This window comes from Maniola hyperantus, chromosome 17 (genome assembly GCF_902806685.2).
Source record: "Maniola hyperantus chromosome 17, iAphHyp1.2, whole genome shotgun sequence".
Lineage (NCBI taxonomy): Eukaryota > Metazoa > Arthropoda > Insecta > Lepidoptera > Nymphalidae > Maniola > Maniola hyperantus.
In genome coordinates, this window is record NC_048552.1 from 6,882,901 (window position 1) to 6,902,825 (window position 19,925).

A 19,925-nucleotide genomic window follows, 5' to 3' on the forward strand; every position below is an offset into this window, starting at 1 on the left:
CGTTAGAATTCCAGTGACACTGCCATTTTTTTAAATTAAGTCAATGTTTTTTAATGACACATTACAGAATGATGATGAATACAGACATTCAACACGACAATCATCATCATCATGATCAACCCATCGCCGGCTCACTACAGAGCACGGGTCTCCTCTCAGAGTGAGAAGGGAACACCACAATGCCATATAAGGCAATTAAGTCTAATAATAGTATTTCGTATGAGTATCACTGGTATCACGATGATACACGATGAACACCCAACGTGACGTAGCAGGTACCTATAGTCCGCGACAGGTTGAGATGGCAATCGGAGTATAAGGCGGTGGGACGCGTCGCACACCCGCACGCCACCCGCGCTCGCCCGCCCCGGAATAGTGTGAGGGCTGTGCGGCAGTGCAGGGCGTTCCCTTCCCGATTGCAATTTCAACCTGTCGCGTACTTATAGTATACATTTTAGAGCTCATCTGGTCATAGAACATACCACAAATTGATTTGCCTAAATACCCGTCCCTTAGTATGAGGCAATGGAGCTATTCGCTAACTCAATGATCAAAACTGATAGCTCTTCTTAGTAGAATCTACTTTCTGAACTGTTGGCAGAGTCTTGACCGGATCATATAAGCGCCACAAGATGTCCTACATGAAATAATTCACTTCATTTTATTTCATTTCATCGTATGTTAGTGACAAATATTATGAAATTCGTACAATCCGTATTTCGGAAGTGTAAAGGCAAAATACGTGTTCAATAGTACACTTTGAAACGCAGTCATGTATGCACTTACGAAGAATATGATAAAAATCCGAACCGTTGCTTGTTGCGATTTGGCTTGACGCCAGTTAACATAGAAATGGGAAACGCTTCTTGGAAAAGTATTGTTTGTTATATACTTCTTGTTAACTTTTTTTTGTGAGATAGACTTGGGCTTGGTGACAATCATGCCTGAGAAACAGAGTAATGCTAAGGTCAAAGTGGGAACGCGCTTGCCTAGAAGATGCCTAGTCACTCTTACTTTTAAGGTATTCAAGTTGTAAGGTATTCATATATTTGCTTGGCATGATACATGGACACCAGATGGGCATTCTACACATTAGTGTTTAGTATCAGAAACGTTAAGTATTACAGTATGCGGCAAAAAGTATTGTACATCGACCTTATTAGAAGGAGCTAGCAGATTTGTAGAGCATTGTCTCTGTCGTTGAGACCGACAACACGTCATACAGGTATGAGTGACAGAGTTGCTTTACAAAGCTGAAATGTCATTCCAAAGGCCGATGTACATTACTTTCTGCCGCGCACTGTACCTACGCTTCGTACAAGTAGATTGATATCGTAAAAGGGTGCCAGTGTTTACTGTAACTGAAATAACTGTACCTATACAAATTACAATAGCTTTTCCTGGAGACTGTCTTTCTTTTTATATCCTCTTTAATAAAAAATGCCTACTTCGTATCTAGAATTTTCCTGCTTGTCAGTTGAGTTTGAACTTAACATCCGTTCACTTTCTTTCAGTAATTTAGATGAATGCAGTAAGTTTATTCTATTGCTGGACTGTGATTGATAGCTTCATAATATTATACATGCTATTCCAGCCATTGAATAGCAAGCACTTTGGCACGGTAATGTTATCATACAGTATTGTAACTTGGCCGTATCTTTGAAATAAATACCTACAGCAGCGCGGCACGTAAACATGCGATAGCCCGCCTTTCCAGGTAATTTAAAAACTTATCTCTGGATGCGTTAATGAAGAATTCATGCAACCAAAAACAGCACAATATTTTTTACTTGTCATACTAAATATGTACTTGAACTTATTTTAGTGGAAAAATCACGCGGTTATTAAAAAACAAAACACCATCCGTTCGTCACTGCGGCTCAGTCGCGACTGGCAGTGTCCCGAGCACATCCCGAGATCGAGGCGCGTAGGTATAGCTCGCGTTTCGTCCGTTTGTATGAAGTTTGAATACTGTATGATAATATTACCGTGACTTTGGCGACAAGGACACATACTTAGCACAGAAATAGCACTATATTCGGCGTCTAGACGACTCTAGTCACGCTAAATTGAGTACGTTGGATCACATAAGTAGGTACAAAATGAGGATTCAGTTACTAGACTGCATTGCTAACTGAATTTTGTACATTGAATTCTTACACTGCTGTTTAAATTACTCTGATAGCAATACATCATCTCAGAATGAGAAAAATGTGGTCATAGTCCACATAGTGGTTAATATCTTAAAACGCACAAAAATCTAAAAGGTTAGAGGTATGTGCACTAGGCTATGACGGCTTACGTAAGTGATGATATGTATATATACATTTATAGCTATAATATATATCTTCTATACTAATAAATGAAATTCAAGTGTATTTCTGTAATTTCGAAATAACTAGGTACCTCAAATTAAGCTCATATGGTTATTTGAACTGTACCATAACTGTATCACACGTTATTAAAATTTTTGTCTGTATGTCTGTTTGAACGGGCTAATCTTTGGAACGATATACACCGAAATATCCGAGATTTCTGAACCAATTTGAGTAATTTTTTTTAATCGATAGAGAAACTTTGCGACATTGTCCCATAAAACATTTGGATTCCAACTCCTGAATCCTAATGCTGTACGGGACCTGACCACAAAAATTGATGGGATTTAGTAATTGTCGGTTATAAATTAATATTGGAGGTACCTACCAAGTAAAGACTTTTTGGACTCGAGGACCCAACTCCTCAGCCCTGATGCTGTAATGAATTGCATTCTGATCCTGTTTTAAAAGGATTTTTAAAGAATCATACATTTAAATGTTTTTACAGGTACTGAGATATCTTACATCTCGGGGACAGGCTACTACGGATAGACTACTTTTGTCCTGGAAAATCAAAAGTGCCCTCGGATTTTTCAAAACCAAATCCACGCGGGCGAAGTCGCAGGCATCAGCTAGTACTATTATAATATTACACCAGAGGTTAATTATCCGATAATCGACTCTTGAAGAAGAAATTGAGTTGCGAAACCATTCTGATTCGAATGTTTAATTCATTTGAATCGAATTAGCATTTCATGAATTTTCACCATACTTTATTTTAATGACTCCAGTAGTTTTCTTTATTCTTACATTATTTTAAAACTCTCGTTGCATAGCTGCAATTTATTTAATAAGAAAACCCGCTGTGATCGCTTACGTAAATTCAATATTCAATCCAATAATGCGAAGTAGTTTAGCATAAGCGATGTCTTGCATCTGTTGCTGTCATTTTTTTTTTATCAAAAAGTAGATAAGAAGATATTAATTACCTAGTATTATTATTTATATTAAAAATATAAGCAAAGTAGAGAACAGCAAAAGCTAAGTATAGGTTCTAAAAAGACAGAATACGATACTAAAATCCATATCTATTTATTTGCGAAATGTGTCTGTCAGTCTGCTAGCTTTTCACGGCCCATCTGTTCAACCGTTTTTAATGAAAATCGAGATAGAGATAGCTTGTAGCCCAGGGATGGACATAGGCATACGTTTTGTCCTGGAAAATCCATTAATTCCCATGGAATTTTTAAATTGACGTGGATGACATCGTCATCATCATCTATTTGGTACAAAAATAGTTTTCATCCTGGAGATGGGCAAAGGCTACTTTATCCCGGAAAATTAAAGAAATCGCGGGCGTCCTCTAGTCTATATATATAAAAGGAAAAGGTGACTGACTAACTGACTGACTGACTGACTGACTGACTGATCTATCAACGCACAGCTCAAACTACTGGACGGATCGGGCCGGGAAATTCGGCATGCAGATAGCTATTATGACGTAGGCATCCGCTAAGAAAGGATTTTTGAAAATTCAACTCCTAAGGGGGTGAAATAGGGGTTTGAAATTTTGTAGTCCACGCGGACGAAGTCGCGAGCATAAACTAGTTTCATATAAGGCTTAGATATAAGACCTCAACTTAGTGTTATGAAATAAAAAAAAAACCGGCTAACTGCGAGACATACTCGCGCACTGAGTTTTCCATACTACAGGCGTATCTTCTCAACATTTTGCACGATAAATCAAAAACTGTTATGCATAAAAATATAGATAACGAACGACTGAACTTATAAACATCATATATTAGGTTATCTTAGGACTTGTGGTGTGGTTATGTTATCCTAAGTTATTTTATTTCCTACCTTATAAAATCAGTTCATTGATTACTAGGCTCCTAAAAAATGACGATATTTTTAACTCGGTTACAAACTCTTTATTTCGCAGTTGCTAGCTGCTTATAGTAATTATAAAGCCTTCGCATGATTATTTAATAAGTTAAACCCGACGCTGCACCTACACGCATACGCAATGTCACACGCATTAGACTACACTTAGGTATAGTACGCGACAGGTCGAGATGACAATCTGGTTATGAGGTTGGGGACGCCCTGCATACCCACACGTCACCCGCGCTAACCCGCACCGGGTTAGCGCGAGGGCTGTGCGGGTGTGCGGGGCGTCCCCACTCCGATTGCCATCTCGTCCTGTCGCGTACTATAAGTACCTACTTTTTATTATTACGGGTAAGTAAGTTATAATTAACAACTCAATTTTTTCAAAGTTAGTTGGCACGAAAAGGACATAACGTCAATAAAATTCCTTATATAAAAGAAAACTTTAAAATTTGTTTTAGGCCTGCGCAGGACCACGGAACCAGATACCCCAGGTAAAATAGATCATCTTTTATAATAAAATTAGTTGATTCAAGTTTGTATGAAGGTTATTATAGTCATTAGGTGTATTTCTGCACCCAAATAAATTTGATCTACTCGAGTTACCCCATAAAAATGCAATGCATGAAAAATAATCTTAATTATTACCCTAGAACCTACAACGTTACACTGTTTTATGTGGTTTATTTCCTACAGTAGGGTACTGGAGCTCTCCGAATCCAAAATCATCGATACAAATGACAAGATATGCCCAAACGAACAAAATATTTTCACGGTTTTGGAACCAAATAAATCAGCGCCACCTCTTAGAACGACCCGTTTGAAATCCAGACGTCACTGAGGTTACATTGGTGCTAAAGCACCAATGAGTCGGTGCCATTTTGCTTGTTCAATGGCCCTGTCAATACGAAGTAATATAAAAGTCAATGTCCAAAATACTTAAAACTTAAAAAAGTATGCAAAAATATTTTTCACATCAAAACAGTTTTTCTGTTTCGTGTACTTGAAGTACACTTAAAACGGAATAGCAGTTTTGTAAAATGGTGAAACAATTTAATTCAAACACTCGAAAAACGTTTTCACTAAGCTAGCGATCCGGGCGGTTACCTTTTAACAACATTTTTGGAATACTTTTCAAATTATTATTTCTTTTTGACTCATTTTTTGACTGCATATTTTTGGACTGTTAAAAAAGGATAAAAACCTTTTGTGAAGGTTAAGCTAAAGCTCATAGCTAAAGCTACTCTCTTAGACTCATGGCACATTGCAGGCGTCTTTTTTAAAATGTTGCAAGTTGCAAAGTGATTTAGAGATATTTCAACAAAATAAAAATAAATCAATTTTTTTAAACTGATTTTACGGCTCTGGGTTCTAGCCCTTTTGAGCCTAAAAAAATGTGACGCACTTTGATGTACAAGAGAAAGTAGCTATATTACGGGGATATAGTATACTTTACTTTTACAAAAAACGCGTTTCTTCGCTTCGACTTAACCTTGTCCTTTATATTTTTAGGTACCTATATAATAAACTTGCATATACGATTCATTTATATTCAACACTAGCTACGAGTAGGTAGGACTAGGCCATTGGAAAAGCTAGTAGATAGGGTCTAGTATTTCATCTCAAGTAAGTCAGTTTTTCTGCAAAGTAGTCAGTTACCTATCCTCTATGACAAGGACATAAGTATTACATTGCATATCTGATACCGATAGAGAATAATGTTGAGTGGCACTTCTCATAGTTCAACGACTAGGGAGGTTCCAATATCCGTATTCATCCTTTGCCCTTGTTGAAAAGTCGAAAATGTGTCAAGTATACAAGCAGTGGTATTGGCAAATAAGAGGCCTTACCTGAGTATTAAAGTACGGCAGTTATGAAAAACAACTTCCTAAAAAAATACCTTATTTTCTACAGCAGCTCGGGCGTCAATTACAGTTATTAAAAAGTTGCTGATTTTTATGAAACATGCCTTAGGTCTCTAGGGTTAGCGAGCAAAAAATGCGCTGTATAATTTCTCTGAGGTGGCGACGCAGTTAATTTTTTTTTAACTCTTACAAATTATATGTTTACCTAGCCTAACCCTTATATTAATAGATAAATAATGTTAATTTAGTATTATCACATAAGAGCCCCTTCACACTTGTATCTGTCCAGCGCCGCGACAACTGAACGACGATGCCTACGCGACGCTAGCACAACGATATGTACTATCGCAAACAAGTTATTTTTCATGTCATGAAGTGTACAAGGAGAGACGAGCGGCACTTTTTTGATATACTAACTGGGTGACTGTTGCTGTCATCGTGTGTCAGTGCACTGGCGGCTGCATTTGACGCGCGCCGTGGCAGCTACTGAATACACAACGACGGCACCAGTTACCCCTGTCGTCGACGAATTGCCACTCGTCTGTAAGAACCCTAATTGTTTTAATAATTTTTATTTGCACTAAAATTCTTCACCCATCACAAACCAAGAACCGTTTTGTACAAACGACAACGTGTTTTCAATATATTTGTATGTAATATAAATATAAGGGAATTGCTTTAATCATATTCTTAACGTTGTCTGGCTTCACACCGCAGGTGCGACATTGTCCTTAATAAGGAAAACAGGATTACATGAGATTCTTGTCACATGAATACGTGTCAGGTTAAGATTTACGATGTTATAACTGCCTGTGTGTTAAGCTGATAATCTTATATCCTGAAAATATTTTCGTACTCGCCGAAATCTTTTTTCTTATTTCGAAAAGATGAAGATCTTAGATAGATCTTGCATTGGTATGCCACGCCCGTGTACTTCAACAGCACGTACCTCCACTCTATACAGACTCTGCATTGTAGACAGTCAGAGACATTTAGGTATTATAAGAAGGTGTTTAATAGGTTTAGTACGTTTATGGCGTAGATGTTGACATTGTTATGCTTAGAGATAAATCCTTACTATAGCGAACTCAATTTATTAACAACAATAAATCGTGCCCAAAATGTTTTTTTTTACATTTGCATTTCTAAAATTACTGTCATCACCAAGATCCTTTTTAAATTGAAGTTTGGCGGTGAGTTTAAATATAGAATTTTACCCGGCTGAGTTTGTTGTGGGCTCTTCTCAGACCTGGGCGCGTTTGGAACCCTCGTAGCTTTAGTTTTAAGTTTGCGTAATAATTATCACCACTATATCTTAGAAATCCAACATCTGACCATCAAAAAGAGTTATTAATTACCTATTTTGAATAAATCATTTGACTTTGACTTTGAATGTCTTTTAATCTTGGGCATTCTTTTAAAGTTCTTTAGAGTGATGGTCCCGGATCCATCTATCTTTTATATTACCTACTCATCCACTTCCTCTTCTGACCTGCAGGTGCTCTTTTTTCGATTATCTAGCCCTCCATGAACAACCTTGAGAACTCATATGTGTATAAGGTATTCTATTCAAAGAGGTTTGAAAAATGCAACCTTTATTAGCTTTCAGATAAATGTTAAATCAAGTTGCAATAAAGGACCAACAGAAACATTATGTCACTAACTTCTAAATTGGCGTTCTCGGGACTAATACATCTTTAATCGGAACGAAAGGAGGCCGGACGGAAAAAACGTAGCCCAATTTTCCGGAAAGTGGAGCGGTGGCGGTTGACCGATTAATTATTCGTTTGTGAGAGTGAAGCCACTATTCTCGGGACAGCAGCATGCTATCGACATCGATTGCTGATAGCATGGTATATAACTTTCTAAGCTGTTTGCTCAGTAAGCAAGACTTTTGTTGATGTCTTACCTATAGTACGCGACAGGTCGAGGTGGCAATCGGGGTATGAGGCTAGGGGACGCCCCGCACATCGGCACGTCACCCGCGCTCGCCCGCACCTGGTCAGCGCCGATGCTGTGCATCTCGATTCTCGACCTGTCGCAGACTATACGTAGCTATTATGATTTTCTGCAATAATGAAAATCTTATATTTAAGTATTGTAAAGAGATTAATATTTATGACAAAGTTCAACTTACGATCCTAAAAGAACAATTTTTTAATTTAGCCATGCAAAAGGAAGTTATTAACAAAATTCAGACACGCAAAGTAACTCAAAAAAAACTAGTTACCATCTCTGCAAAAAATAAATATGGTGAGCGCACCAGCGCGTACATGATCCCTCGCCTAATAAATAGTTTAGATAATACTTTTAGGTCAGGACTAACCGAATTTAACTTTAAACACAAGTTAAAATCATACTTTCAAAACAAATATTAACAATTCCCATTTTTGAAAAATTAAATATAACAAATTATTATCATGTAACGCTCCCTAGTGCTAGTGCTTCTATACATAATGTATATATTATTTATGGAAGCACTATACCCAAAATCGATTAATGGACGGAATGATAAGCAACATACTAAACCTTAGTGGTTTTTTTGTTGTGTTAAAAGTATTTGTAAAATGTTCAATATTTGATAGTTAATAAAAAAAAAAAAAAAAAAAGTTTTATTTTCGTACTAGCCGATGCCCGCGACTTCGTACGCGTGGATTTAGGTTTTAAAAAATCCTGTGGGAACTCTTAAATTTTCCGGGATAAAAAGTAGCCTATGTCCTTCCCCGGGTTGCAGGCTACCTCTGTACCAAATTTCGTCAAAATCGGTTGAACGGTTAAGCCGTGAAAAGCTAACAGACAGACAGACAGACACACTTTCGCATTTATAATATTAAGTATGGATGTAAGAGTTGGTACCTAGATATTACTTATACACGCTATCGGTATCGATTCCCGATAGTAAGTTACGTAACTTCCTAAGCTGTTTGCACTCTATGCAAGACACCCACCCATTGCTGTTATGGTTTGTTGCCATAAGAAACAGTAAATTATCTGCAAGCAATCTTTTAAAGTCTGATCTTTTTAAGGGGAGAGATGAATCGTTGCGAGGATTGTGTACTTATATGATACAAAAGTATTTTGAGAATAGCAAATTTTAAGCCATAAATTAATAAAATCTTAACATTGTTTTCTTGGTTAGCCAGCAAATACGTAACGAGTGTCGTTAATTGCAAGCTCTTAAATATAAATGAGTGCTATAAACTAAGTAAAGTATGCAGTTGGTCATGAAAGTATAATGTTAAAGATTAGCTTTACAGCTAGAGTGCAGTAAATACATGAAATTGCATCATTTATGCATAAAACAGCATGTGGCGTGACAAAAGCAACACGGAATTTATAAAGAATAAGAATTAATTGAAATAAAGGGCGAATAAGGACATTTTTTACAGTGCACGCGAGGATATTATAACCGTTAAATAAATATTGCTTCGTTTTTGTTATTTAACTAATACATCCATCCATACTAATATAATAATTATGCGAAAATGTGTCTGTCTGTTTGCCTACTAGCTTTTCACGGTCCAACAGTTTAATCAATTTTGATGAAATTTAGTACAGAGTTAGCTTACACCTGGTTAAGGACATAGGCTACTTTATATCCCAAAACATTAAAGAGTTCCCACGTTATTTTAAAAACCATATCCACGTAGATGACGTCTTTAGGCATCATCTAGTGTAGTAATAATTGAATGAAAATGAAAATGAAAATGAAAAAATATTTATTTACCATAGATCAATCAATTATAACATTGTGTTATGGTACCCACACTAGGTAGTCCTGTGTCGTGGGTACCTAATAGAATTAACAATAAACAATTAACCGGTAAATTGACGCTCGGTTTACTAGTCTACGTTCACTTAACTAAGGTAGGTATTTATCTAAGATTAAAAATAAGGTTACAGTACAAGCTATGTTAAGATTAATTATATACATTATTGTGTTAAGTATAGATTATTATCTAAATAGTAATGACAAAGTGCCCTTGTGTTAAATGCAAGAAAAGTTTTTCAGTTTCATCGTAGCTTAAGGAAGCGAGCCATGATGCAATTTTAGATTTGGCTTGCTTAATGGAACAATGCTTGATGTCACATTATGCTTACTACTTTGTTATAAATAAATGATTCCACATATAGACTGAAACATCTAGCAAAACAAGTTTTAATTCATATAAACTATATACTGGCTTAACTATATAGTGGAGTAACTGGCTTATTATAATTTATTGTCAAATGGATAAGCCACGAGGCATAGATCATATCGCAAGGGGTTCCATTCTTTTCCAACTGGAAGCTATTAACGGCTTATAAAGTCCTAACCTAAATAAATCCTGAAGGAGATAATACTTTATTATGTTCCAAATAATATTATCATGATTGTGCTGACCTATAAAACATAGTGACCCATTTAGTAAGTAATAAAAGGATCAGGGAACCACGTTTTTGGTTTTAACGGGATTAGCCTCTAAATTAAATTTAATCTACGACACCCACATCATTTATAATTAAGGTAAGTTCTGAGCTGGTATAAAATATTAAATGACAGTTTGTGTTAGGATTTTGAGAAATTAGTTTTGTTAATATTCTGTACTATAAATGATACTCGCGGCTTCGTCCGCGTGGATAAAGGTTTTTTAAAAATCCCGTGCGAATTCTTGTCCGATTCTTTGATTTTCCTGGAGCAAAAGTTGCCTATGACAATTTCCAGGATGCAAGTTACCTAGCTGTACCAAATTTCATACAAATCGGTTAAACGGATGAGCCTTGAAGAATCCCGTGGGAACTCTTTGATTTACTGGTATAAAATGTAGCATTCCCGGGATGTAAGCTAACTCTGTACAAAATTTCATCAAAATCGGTTTAACTGTTGAACCATGTAAAACTAGCAAACAGACAGACACACTTTCGCATTTATAATATTAGTATGGATAGTAGGTATAAAGTATGGATAATTATTACTTTGCCTATAAAATACCAAGTTGGATAAAAATATACCTAACTCTTGATTTGATTAATATTGTACGCAAACTTTTTGACACAATTGCCCAACTTTATTAAAAATAGCTAGAGAGAAAATTGCATTCGACGAAATACTAAATGTCTGAACTTTTACGATAAGAAGATTTCGTTGTATTTTTCTCTGCCGTGCCGTATAACATTTTACATAATTAACTATATAAAACAATATTATAAATTCGAAAGTATGTCCGTCTGTCTATTTGCCAGGTTTTTACGGCCCATCCGTTTAACCGATTATGATGAAATTTGGTACAGGATTAGGTTGCATCCCGAAGATGGACATATTATGATACTTTTTATCTCAGAAAGAGCTCCTACGGGTTTTAAATAAACCTAAGCCTACGCGGATGAAGTCGCGGGCATTATCTATTAGGTATAACTAATATTAACTAACTAACTAACATAGTTATTATTCTGTGAATTACATTCGTCTAATGCCGCCTTCTTGTTAAACGAGCTGCAAAAACCAAGCAATTAATGCATTCCATTTTATTTACATCTTGCTTCTGAATGGCCGAGTTGCTATGAGAAATTAGCCCTATCACGGCTTGGGGATAATGAGTCTTATTCTGAAGACAAAAAGTCTACTTTTGAATGAACGAGAGTTGTTTCATTAATTCATTCCGTCCCAACTTCGTTCCAGCTGAATGTTTCACTTGGACAGAGGTTGGAGTAATAAAACGAATGCTTCCTCTGTATCTGGGTGTTAATAGATGATGCGTGTCGCAGAATGTTTGGTGCAACCTAGTGATACTGTGTTCATATTGTGGTGTTTTTAGTTTGCCTCATGCGAAATATATTTAAAATTAGATTATGCCCACGACTTCGCCCGCGTGGATTGAGGTACCATGGGAAATTTTTGCTTTTTCGGGATAAAAAGTAGCCTATGTCCTTCCCCGGGATGCAAGCTATCCCTGTTCCAAATTTCGTCAAAATCGGTTGAACGGATGGGCCGTGAAAAGCTAGCAGAGCGACAGACAGACAGACAGAGAGCCACACTTTCGCATTTATAATATTAGTATGGATATCATTTTCAAAACGTTTGATCGATTATACTATTTATATTATTGACCACATTTGCCACTTGTGTACAATACGATCATTGATCACGATCACAAAATTAGCGTTGAATTTTCTGTTGAGGTAAAATATTTTTCGCGGAATACGTGAAGGGTGCATGATTATACACGCTGAAGTTTTGTTGGTTGTCTTCCCGCGGCAGAATGATTTGCCCTCAATAGTACTATCGAAACATAGAGTATATTTACATAGAGTATATATAAGTATATTTGAATATAATATATTATTACATAAATATAATAATATATATTCAAATGAAAAAGATTTTCTAGTATTTCATTCTGGATGGATAAATGTTTGACTTGGGTGAAACTTTTGTGTGATACAATGAATACTTTCCTGTATCCGGAAGTTGGTAGCTGCGTGCCGTGAAATATTCGATGCAGCCACGTTGATTTCATTATACTCGTGTTGTGGTATTTGTACTCTTTCTCATTGAATGAAATTCGTTTTCAACGGTTTCAATAGAAAGCTTTAACGGTGTAGGGTTTTATTTATACATGAAACGGTTTTATTGAATTTCAAGTGGTTTTAAGTTTTATAGTGGTTTTAATAGCGTGAGAAATACGCTGGATTTATTTTATTAGAAATACTGGATTTTTTAATGTTTCTAAAACAAGATTTGTTCATCACAAATATTAGGTTAAGGACTGGTTAACATTTCTACTGGTGATTGTGACTGGTGAGGCTACTACGTCAACATTTACATTAATTTTTTTAACTTAACATCCTGAAACTCTCTTGATTTTATGTGTTTATATGTTTAGGACATTAATTCGCTAGAAAGGTTAACATGAATAGCAACTAATTGGACAAGGTTTTGAAATAGATTATTTTGCACTTTGAAATTAATAAATGAAATCAGTTTATTTATAAAATGTGTGCCACGTTCCGTCATTTAAAATTCTACAAAACATTTTCAAATCCGCGAAATATAGGAGTCTTTAAATATTCCAGACTAAAAGCACCCAGAATAACCGGAACCGGATACCCGGCTTTTATCCATCTATTAGCGTTCCAATTATGGATTAAAATGTATACAGGGGGTTGGTTTCAGTAACATATACCTATCCACGTTTCAAATTTATATAATTATGTCATTCTAACGAGCCTCTTGTTATTAATTTATAAATATACCTATTACGTTTCTAAGATAAATTTCATAAAACAGGACTAATTATTTCAATAATTATAATTGCTAATCTTCATAGGCTACGACTTTACTTACTATTAATTAGTGTGATTGCAACATAGTCAAAATGGATTGCAGTCAAGCGCAATCCTTTGTAGTTATATCTCCGAGCTATTAGGAATCTAATCAATGCTGAATTGTTTACTATGATATACAATTATTGTCAGTATTGATCAGTGATCTACTTTGTGATTGTATGAGTCTACTCTATCTTAATAATGAGAAACAATTAAAACAACACGCCAATATTTTAAATACGACAGATTGTCTTTCCGTCTGTCTACTTACTAGTTTTTACGGCAAGGGGAAAAGCTAGCAGGGGAGAAGGACATAAGTCACTTTTGTCCCGGAAAGTCAAAAAGTTTCCACAGGATTCAATGAAACAAATTGTAAGGACCATCTACTTGTTACAGAGATAGCTTGCATCCCGGAGAAGGACACGGAAAAGACTTCTTTTAATCCCGGAAATTAAAAGAATTCCCATGGGATTTTTTAAAAACTTAAGTTTTTACAAAATCCATGCGGACAAGGTCACGGGCGTCATTTAGTCTGATAATATAATTTCTCTTCCATAGTCTGCTTTTAATTCTAATCCAGATTTGACAACCTGCCAGATATTGAGTGAATGCAAAGTGAATGTTATCTAAAGTGGGTATCTAAACTCTTCAATTTTCCAAGAGCAATCTAGTTGCTTGTTAGTTCTATTTAATTATTTATTGTCTATGGACAAGGTTGCGCAGTCATCTAAAAACAAAAATATGGTACAAACAACATATTTTGTATTCTACTAGCGATAGCCCATGCCTTCAATGCAGTGGACATTTTGAAAAATCTATATTAAAAATGGTACCTAGCTCTGTGCAATATTTCAGCTTCTAGGTCTGAGGGTTTGGGCTAAGAGTTGAGTAGTATCAGGACTTTTCTTTTCATATAATATTTATCCTTTTATTGCCATACTAAACGGGTAACACGAAACTCAAGATCTATACAAGTTTCCATAAATTAAAATCTTTGACGTTATATCCACCCTAGTATCTCTCGGTATTTAAATTCAAATTATTTTTTTATATTCAAATTTGGTAAAATGTATACCTACACTTTTGAACGTCAATAGCTGTTGTATCAATCTTCTTCTTCTAAATATATAAAAGGATTGACTGACTGACTGATCTATCAACGCACAGCTTAAACTACTGGACGGATCGGGCTGAAATTTGGCATGTAGATAGCTATTATGACGTAGGCATCTGCTATGAAAGGATTTTTGAAAATCCAACCCCTAAAGGGGTGAAATAGGGGTTTGAAATTTGTGTAGTCTACGTGGACGAAGTCGCGAGCGTAAGTTAGTATATTTATAAGTGAGATTGAACGTGGATTGTTTAAGAGAGAATATAATAAATAAAAGCATAATTATATGAAAAAACAAGATCCATAACACGATCGGCCAACAGTTTCGTATACCGCTAAAATGATTGTATCCATTCCATACTAATCTTATAAATGCGAAAGCGTGTCTGTCTGTCTGTCCGCCTGTCTGTCTGTCTGTCTGTCTGTCTGTCTGCTAGCTTTTCACGGCCCATCCATTTAAGCGATTTTGATGAAATTCGGTAGGTACAGAGATAGCTTGTATCCCAAGGAAGGACATAGGCTACTTTTGATCCCGGAAACTCGAAAGAGTTCCCATGGGATTTTTAAAAATCTAAATCCACGCGTACGAACGAAGTCGCGGGCAACAGCTAGATCTAAATAAGTTCTGTTTAAATTTTAAATAATAATAATTTTCATATTCAATACCAAAAGCCGATAGCTGTATGTCAAAAGCAAACAAACTTCAATTTAGAGCTGCACACTTTATGTCACTAACGTTAGTGTTTTCCAGAAAAATAACATGCATCACTGAATTTATGCATTCGCTGAAAGTTGCTCTTTTGGACGGATTTATGTTCCCTATCTCTATTGCTGAATATATTATTATTTCAGTTTTTATCTTTCCAACAGTTTAGGTATACATCAAAACAACTTTAGATATATATGTTTCGACGTAGGTATTTAAGTTTGCTCTACAGAATATTTATGTAAATGTTGGATACCATTTGCCAATCAAGCGAATTTCACATCGATTTTGGCCTATTTCAGTGCAGTAGAATAAACGAAGAATTATATTGATATTCTATAGTAGCTAGTAAGTGTAGTTTTATAATGCTTTAACAGAAAAATAAAGTGTTTAATAAAATATAACTACCTATAAAATATATAACTTGTATCTGAAAACCATACAACATTTTCTGAAACAATATTATCGTATAAGCATGACCACAATATAGTATGTAATATTTTTTAACTAATAAAAACAAAAATAACATCCAAAAACAATTTACACAATATGAAACAAAATAATATAAAAAAAGCTGTGATAGCCTAGTGGTTAGGACGTCCGCCTTCTCATCGAAGGTTGGGGGTTCGATCCCGGGCACGCACTTCTAACTTTTCCAAGTTATGTGCGTTTTAAGTTATTAAATATCACTTGCTTTAACGGTGAAGGAAAACATCGTGAGGAAACCTGCATTCCTGAGAGTTCTCCATAATGTTCTCAAAGGTGTGTGAAGTCTACCAATCCGCACATGGCCAGTAGACTATGGCCAAACCCTTCTCACTCTGAGAGGAGACCCGTGCTCTGTAGTGAGCCGGCGATGGGTTGATCATGAATGAATGAAATGAATATAAAATGCATTAAAACTATTTCAAGCGTTTTAAATGTCAGCCTTTTAGGATCCAAAATAATCCGAGGACGTTGTATTGGGCAACGTATAAAAAGCTTTAGCTACACATTCCAGATTTGGGGACGAAATTCAGTTCAGCGGGCGGTTTGGCACCGCCGCGCCGACCACTGCCGGAATTTATCCTGAAAAGTCCGTGTTCCGAGTTTTTTGCGGAGTAGGCTGTTGGCACGCTACAATAAGGCCTGTCAACAATTTGCTTTTAAATATTCTCTATAAAACGAGAACTGAGGCTTAGATCTGGCATATTTAAATCTGAAAAGCGGTTTGTGTGTAGGAATTTGAATAGAAAGTTGGAAGGACAATTTTTTATCTCTACTTTTTCATTTCAATGGCACTATTCCAAATATTTTTAATGGAATAGAGATTAGATTAAAAACACTTTCTAAACACGGATCGACGTGATTTTCTGCAAGCGTATAGTTAAAAACTTGGAGAGTGACATAGGCTAATTTTTATCTCGGAAAATCAACCGATTCCCATGGGACCTAAGTTCACGCGAATGAAGTCGCGAGCACGATATTTGATATGAAAATCTTAAGGGTATAGTATGTTATCTAATCTACTTTAGTATATGTATGTCGTACAAAATAGGGGCCAGCATGGAAACATAATATCTCTTAAGTTTAATTTCCACATAAATAAGTTTCGTCACACAGGTTGGGAAATGGAACGTCCATCGGGAATCGCTTTTGTAAAATCTATTAAAACTTCGATATTACCTTTACAGATTGATTATAAACGATGAAAATTTTTCCAATAATTAAATACTCATAACAAGTTGACTGATATTAAAATGAATTTATATTTTGAACACTGTTCATTTTAACGCTTATATCTATAAATCAGTATTTCTAATAAATTAATTACATTTATAAAAATGACTAAGGTATACAACTTGGTTCTTACTAACATAAGGCTCAACAGCTCAATGGTTAAGGATAGGATTGCAATCCGAAAGGCCACTATTTAAACCCCACCCTTCGCAATATTGTCGTATCTACTCCTTTATTTTCGTAGGGAAATCCTCATGAATACCACTACGCCCGGGGAGGTATGGAGTTTATGTCTAAGGCTGGCGCCTCTCTCCACGGTCATACCTCAAGGAAATACCTCTTTTTTGTACGCCTGAAAGCAAACTGGAACGTAGCTGTTGTCCTTGTAAATCAAACCAACTAACATTTAAAATGAAGCAGTGATAATTTAACACAAACACTTTTTTTAATATTTGAAGCCCAAAATGGCAAACAGGCAAAAGCCTGTTGTGTGACTTCGGCCGTGGTAAGTTACCCCCACCACACTAACATAACCGTGTCACCAAGTGGTTAAGCATTCCGGTACTATACCGTGTAGAAACCGATTAGGTTAACCTGCTTCCATGTTAGGATGCATCTTCACTTACCATCAAATGAGAGTGCAATCAATTGTAATTGTAGCGATTTTAAATGTTATATCCAAAGGGACATTCAAAGTGAGACAATGATAATAATTTGGAACAAAGACTTAATAATTTATGTACTTACTTAATTTATGTTTAAGCGGTACTGTAACAAAGGGATTGAATACAATGCGTGCTCTATCGCGCAATCAAGTCCTGAGTAATGAGACAACTCTAATAATAATAGCCTATTATCTACTAAATCTACCTATTCCGATAAAATTTTGCAGACATTACAAAATCTGTAATAGTAGTCTGTAGTAGTAGAGAATGCTTTCAATCAAATCAAACTTAAAGGGGCTTTTATAATTGAAGGTATGGTGATAGTTTACAGCTACAATCTTTTCTAATACGCTGAAGGGTTTGTTACAACATGGTGTTTTTAGGTTTTTCTAGCATTGCAGATATTCATATAAAAAAAACTTTTAAATTTTGCAAACGCTTTGCCTAGGTATGGCTTAGATGTCGGTTTTGCGTGGGTACTGCATATAGTACTCGTAGAGAAACATGAGTTTCTGTTGGGAAAACAATGGCTGCTAGACCGTTTAAAAGCTCAGGTAATAGTAGCCAAACACCAACTCAATAGTTCAGAACTAACGTATGACGTCATAATAGTAGACGTTTATGCGTTTCGTTACAAAAGTCAATTTATCACTTCGATATGAAACACGCACGGGTCGTGTGTGTTGAGGGAAGAACTTAATAATACACGCGTAAAAGAGGGGGTCTCAGTAAAAATTACTAAGCTACTACTAATTACTAGTACCTAATTACTAGTACTTACCCTCAACTAGCGTTAAATAAAAAAAAAAATAAAAAAAAATATATAAGATTAGTGATTAGTTAAATTAACTACTTACCTAAATTTTGTACTTATGATAGAATATTAGAAATAGTGCTTTAAATGTAAAAAATATGTTTACAAGTGATAACCGATGTACTAAGGTTAGCATAACTAAATTTTTATCCTATTGTTGGTGTATTTATGGTGTAAATAGAACGTTAAAATATGAAGATGGTAAGTTTGAAAGGGGCGTCTTAGCCTGCCAAACTATGTTTAATTATATTTTATGTGTTTATCCTAGGTTAATAGGACATAAACTATGTATATATTTTTGTTAATTATTAATAAAGACATTTTTTTTAAACAAACAAACAAACTAGTACCTACTTAGTAAGAATTTTATAGTTTTGATTCAATTATGACTTTCTAAATATTCGGTTTTTTAAAATATATGAGTTTAAAACAAAGAGCTTTGTTCATATAGCTCTGGATTTATTTTATGCATTATCGAAACTAAAGAAAACCTTTGTTTTGAAGTTGTGAAATCCTGATGCCAGAGACTGTATGACTGCAAAATCATATTCTGTTTTAAAATAGAGTGCTATTTTAATACCTTTTGTTTCTCTTTTGAATGTCAAAGTATTTATTTTCTTGGTTTTTATTACCAAAATATCAACCCAAGCGTAACGTTCAGTCTGGCGACACGATTTTAATAAGGTCAATACGTCACTATATGAAACAAATTTTCATATTACCATATTCAAATGCTACAAACCCATAATTTTTTCATATCATTTCCAAATTTTAAGGATTGTTATTATAATAACCATGCATATCCAGTACTCTCCGTAATCTCGTTAAGTGCAAAGCATCTAATAATAACATTTTCACCATCTTGTAAAACACGAGCCGACTTCCACAAAGAAGCTATTGTACAAAAAAGGGCTTTGAGGGTCGAGAGATATAATAAAAATAACTTTTTATAAGAAATACGATCACGAGATTTTCGGAAGTGAATTGAGACGTAATCTACCAAGCCTGAACGCGGAAATGAATGTATTTCCCGCCTCTCTGTCCTTGAACGCCTACCGCATGGGCATTACATGAAATAAAATTCCTAATAATATTCGTACCTTACTGTTAAGTTTAGGCACTGTAATAATCGCAGATCAAATGCTAAAACACGTTTTTATACGGGTTGGTTTGTACCACGTATCTACTGTATGTATTGTGGACATTGTACCTACTATGAAGAGAAATTGACGCATCTGGTTTCATCGTGTCGTTTTGACTGTTAAAAGTATGCTTCCGACTTCAATTATTACACTTGACAAAATCTGCTTGTCTATTTTTGTTAAAAGTACCTAGTTGGGAATAAAATATGCCAACCTTGGAAAAGAAGTGTGTCTTCTTATACGACTAGTTGTAAAAACACGTAGGTGACTTTAATTCGTTTCTACACATGAATAGTTGTATTGTATTAAAGTAGATCAGACCACTTCTATGTACTACCTACTATGCACTAGACTTACTATTCCAAACAAAAAATAATGTAGGCTGCAACT

At 35.4% G+C, this 19,925-nt stretch overlaps 1 protein-coding gene across 14 annotated transcripts in view; it reads left to right on the forward strand.

The window, feature by feature from the left end:
• Positions 1 to 19,925, forward strand: part of SK (small conductance calcium-activated potassium channel) — a 209,101-nt gene that overhangs the window by 112,701 nt on the left and 76,475 nt on the right. For 10 of the 14 annotated variants that reach the window (XM_069504281.1, XM_069504286.1, XM_069504280.1 and 7 more), the window contains exon 4: positions 4,670 to 4,702. The exons of the other annotated variants lie outside the window; for them this stretch is intronic. In XM_069504281.1, the coding sequence (XP_069360382.1) occupies positions 4,670 to 4,702 (33 nt within the window). The remainder of the gene's footprint in view (positions 1 to 4,669; positions 4,703 to 19,925) is intronic. 14 annotated transcript variants of the gene reach the window in all.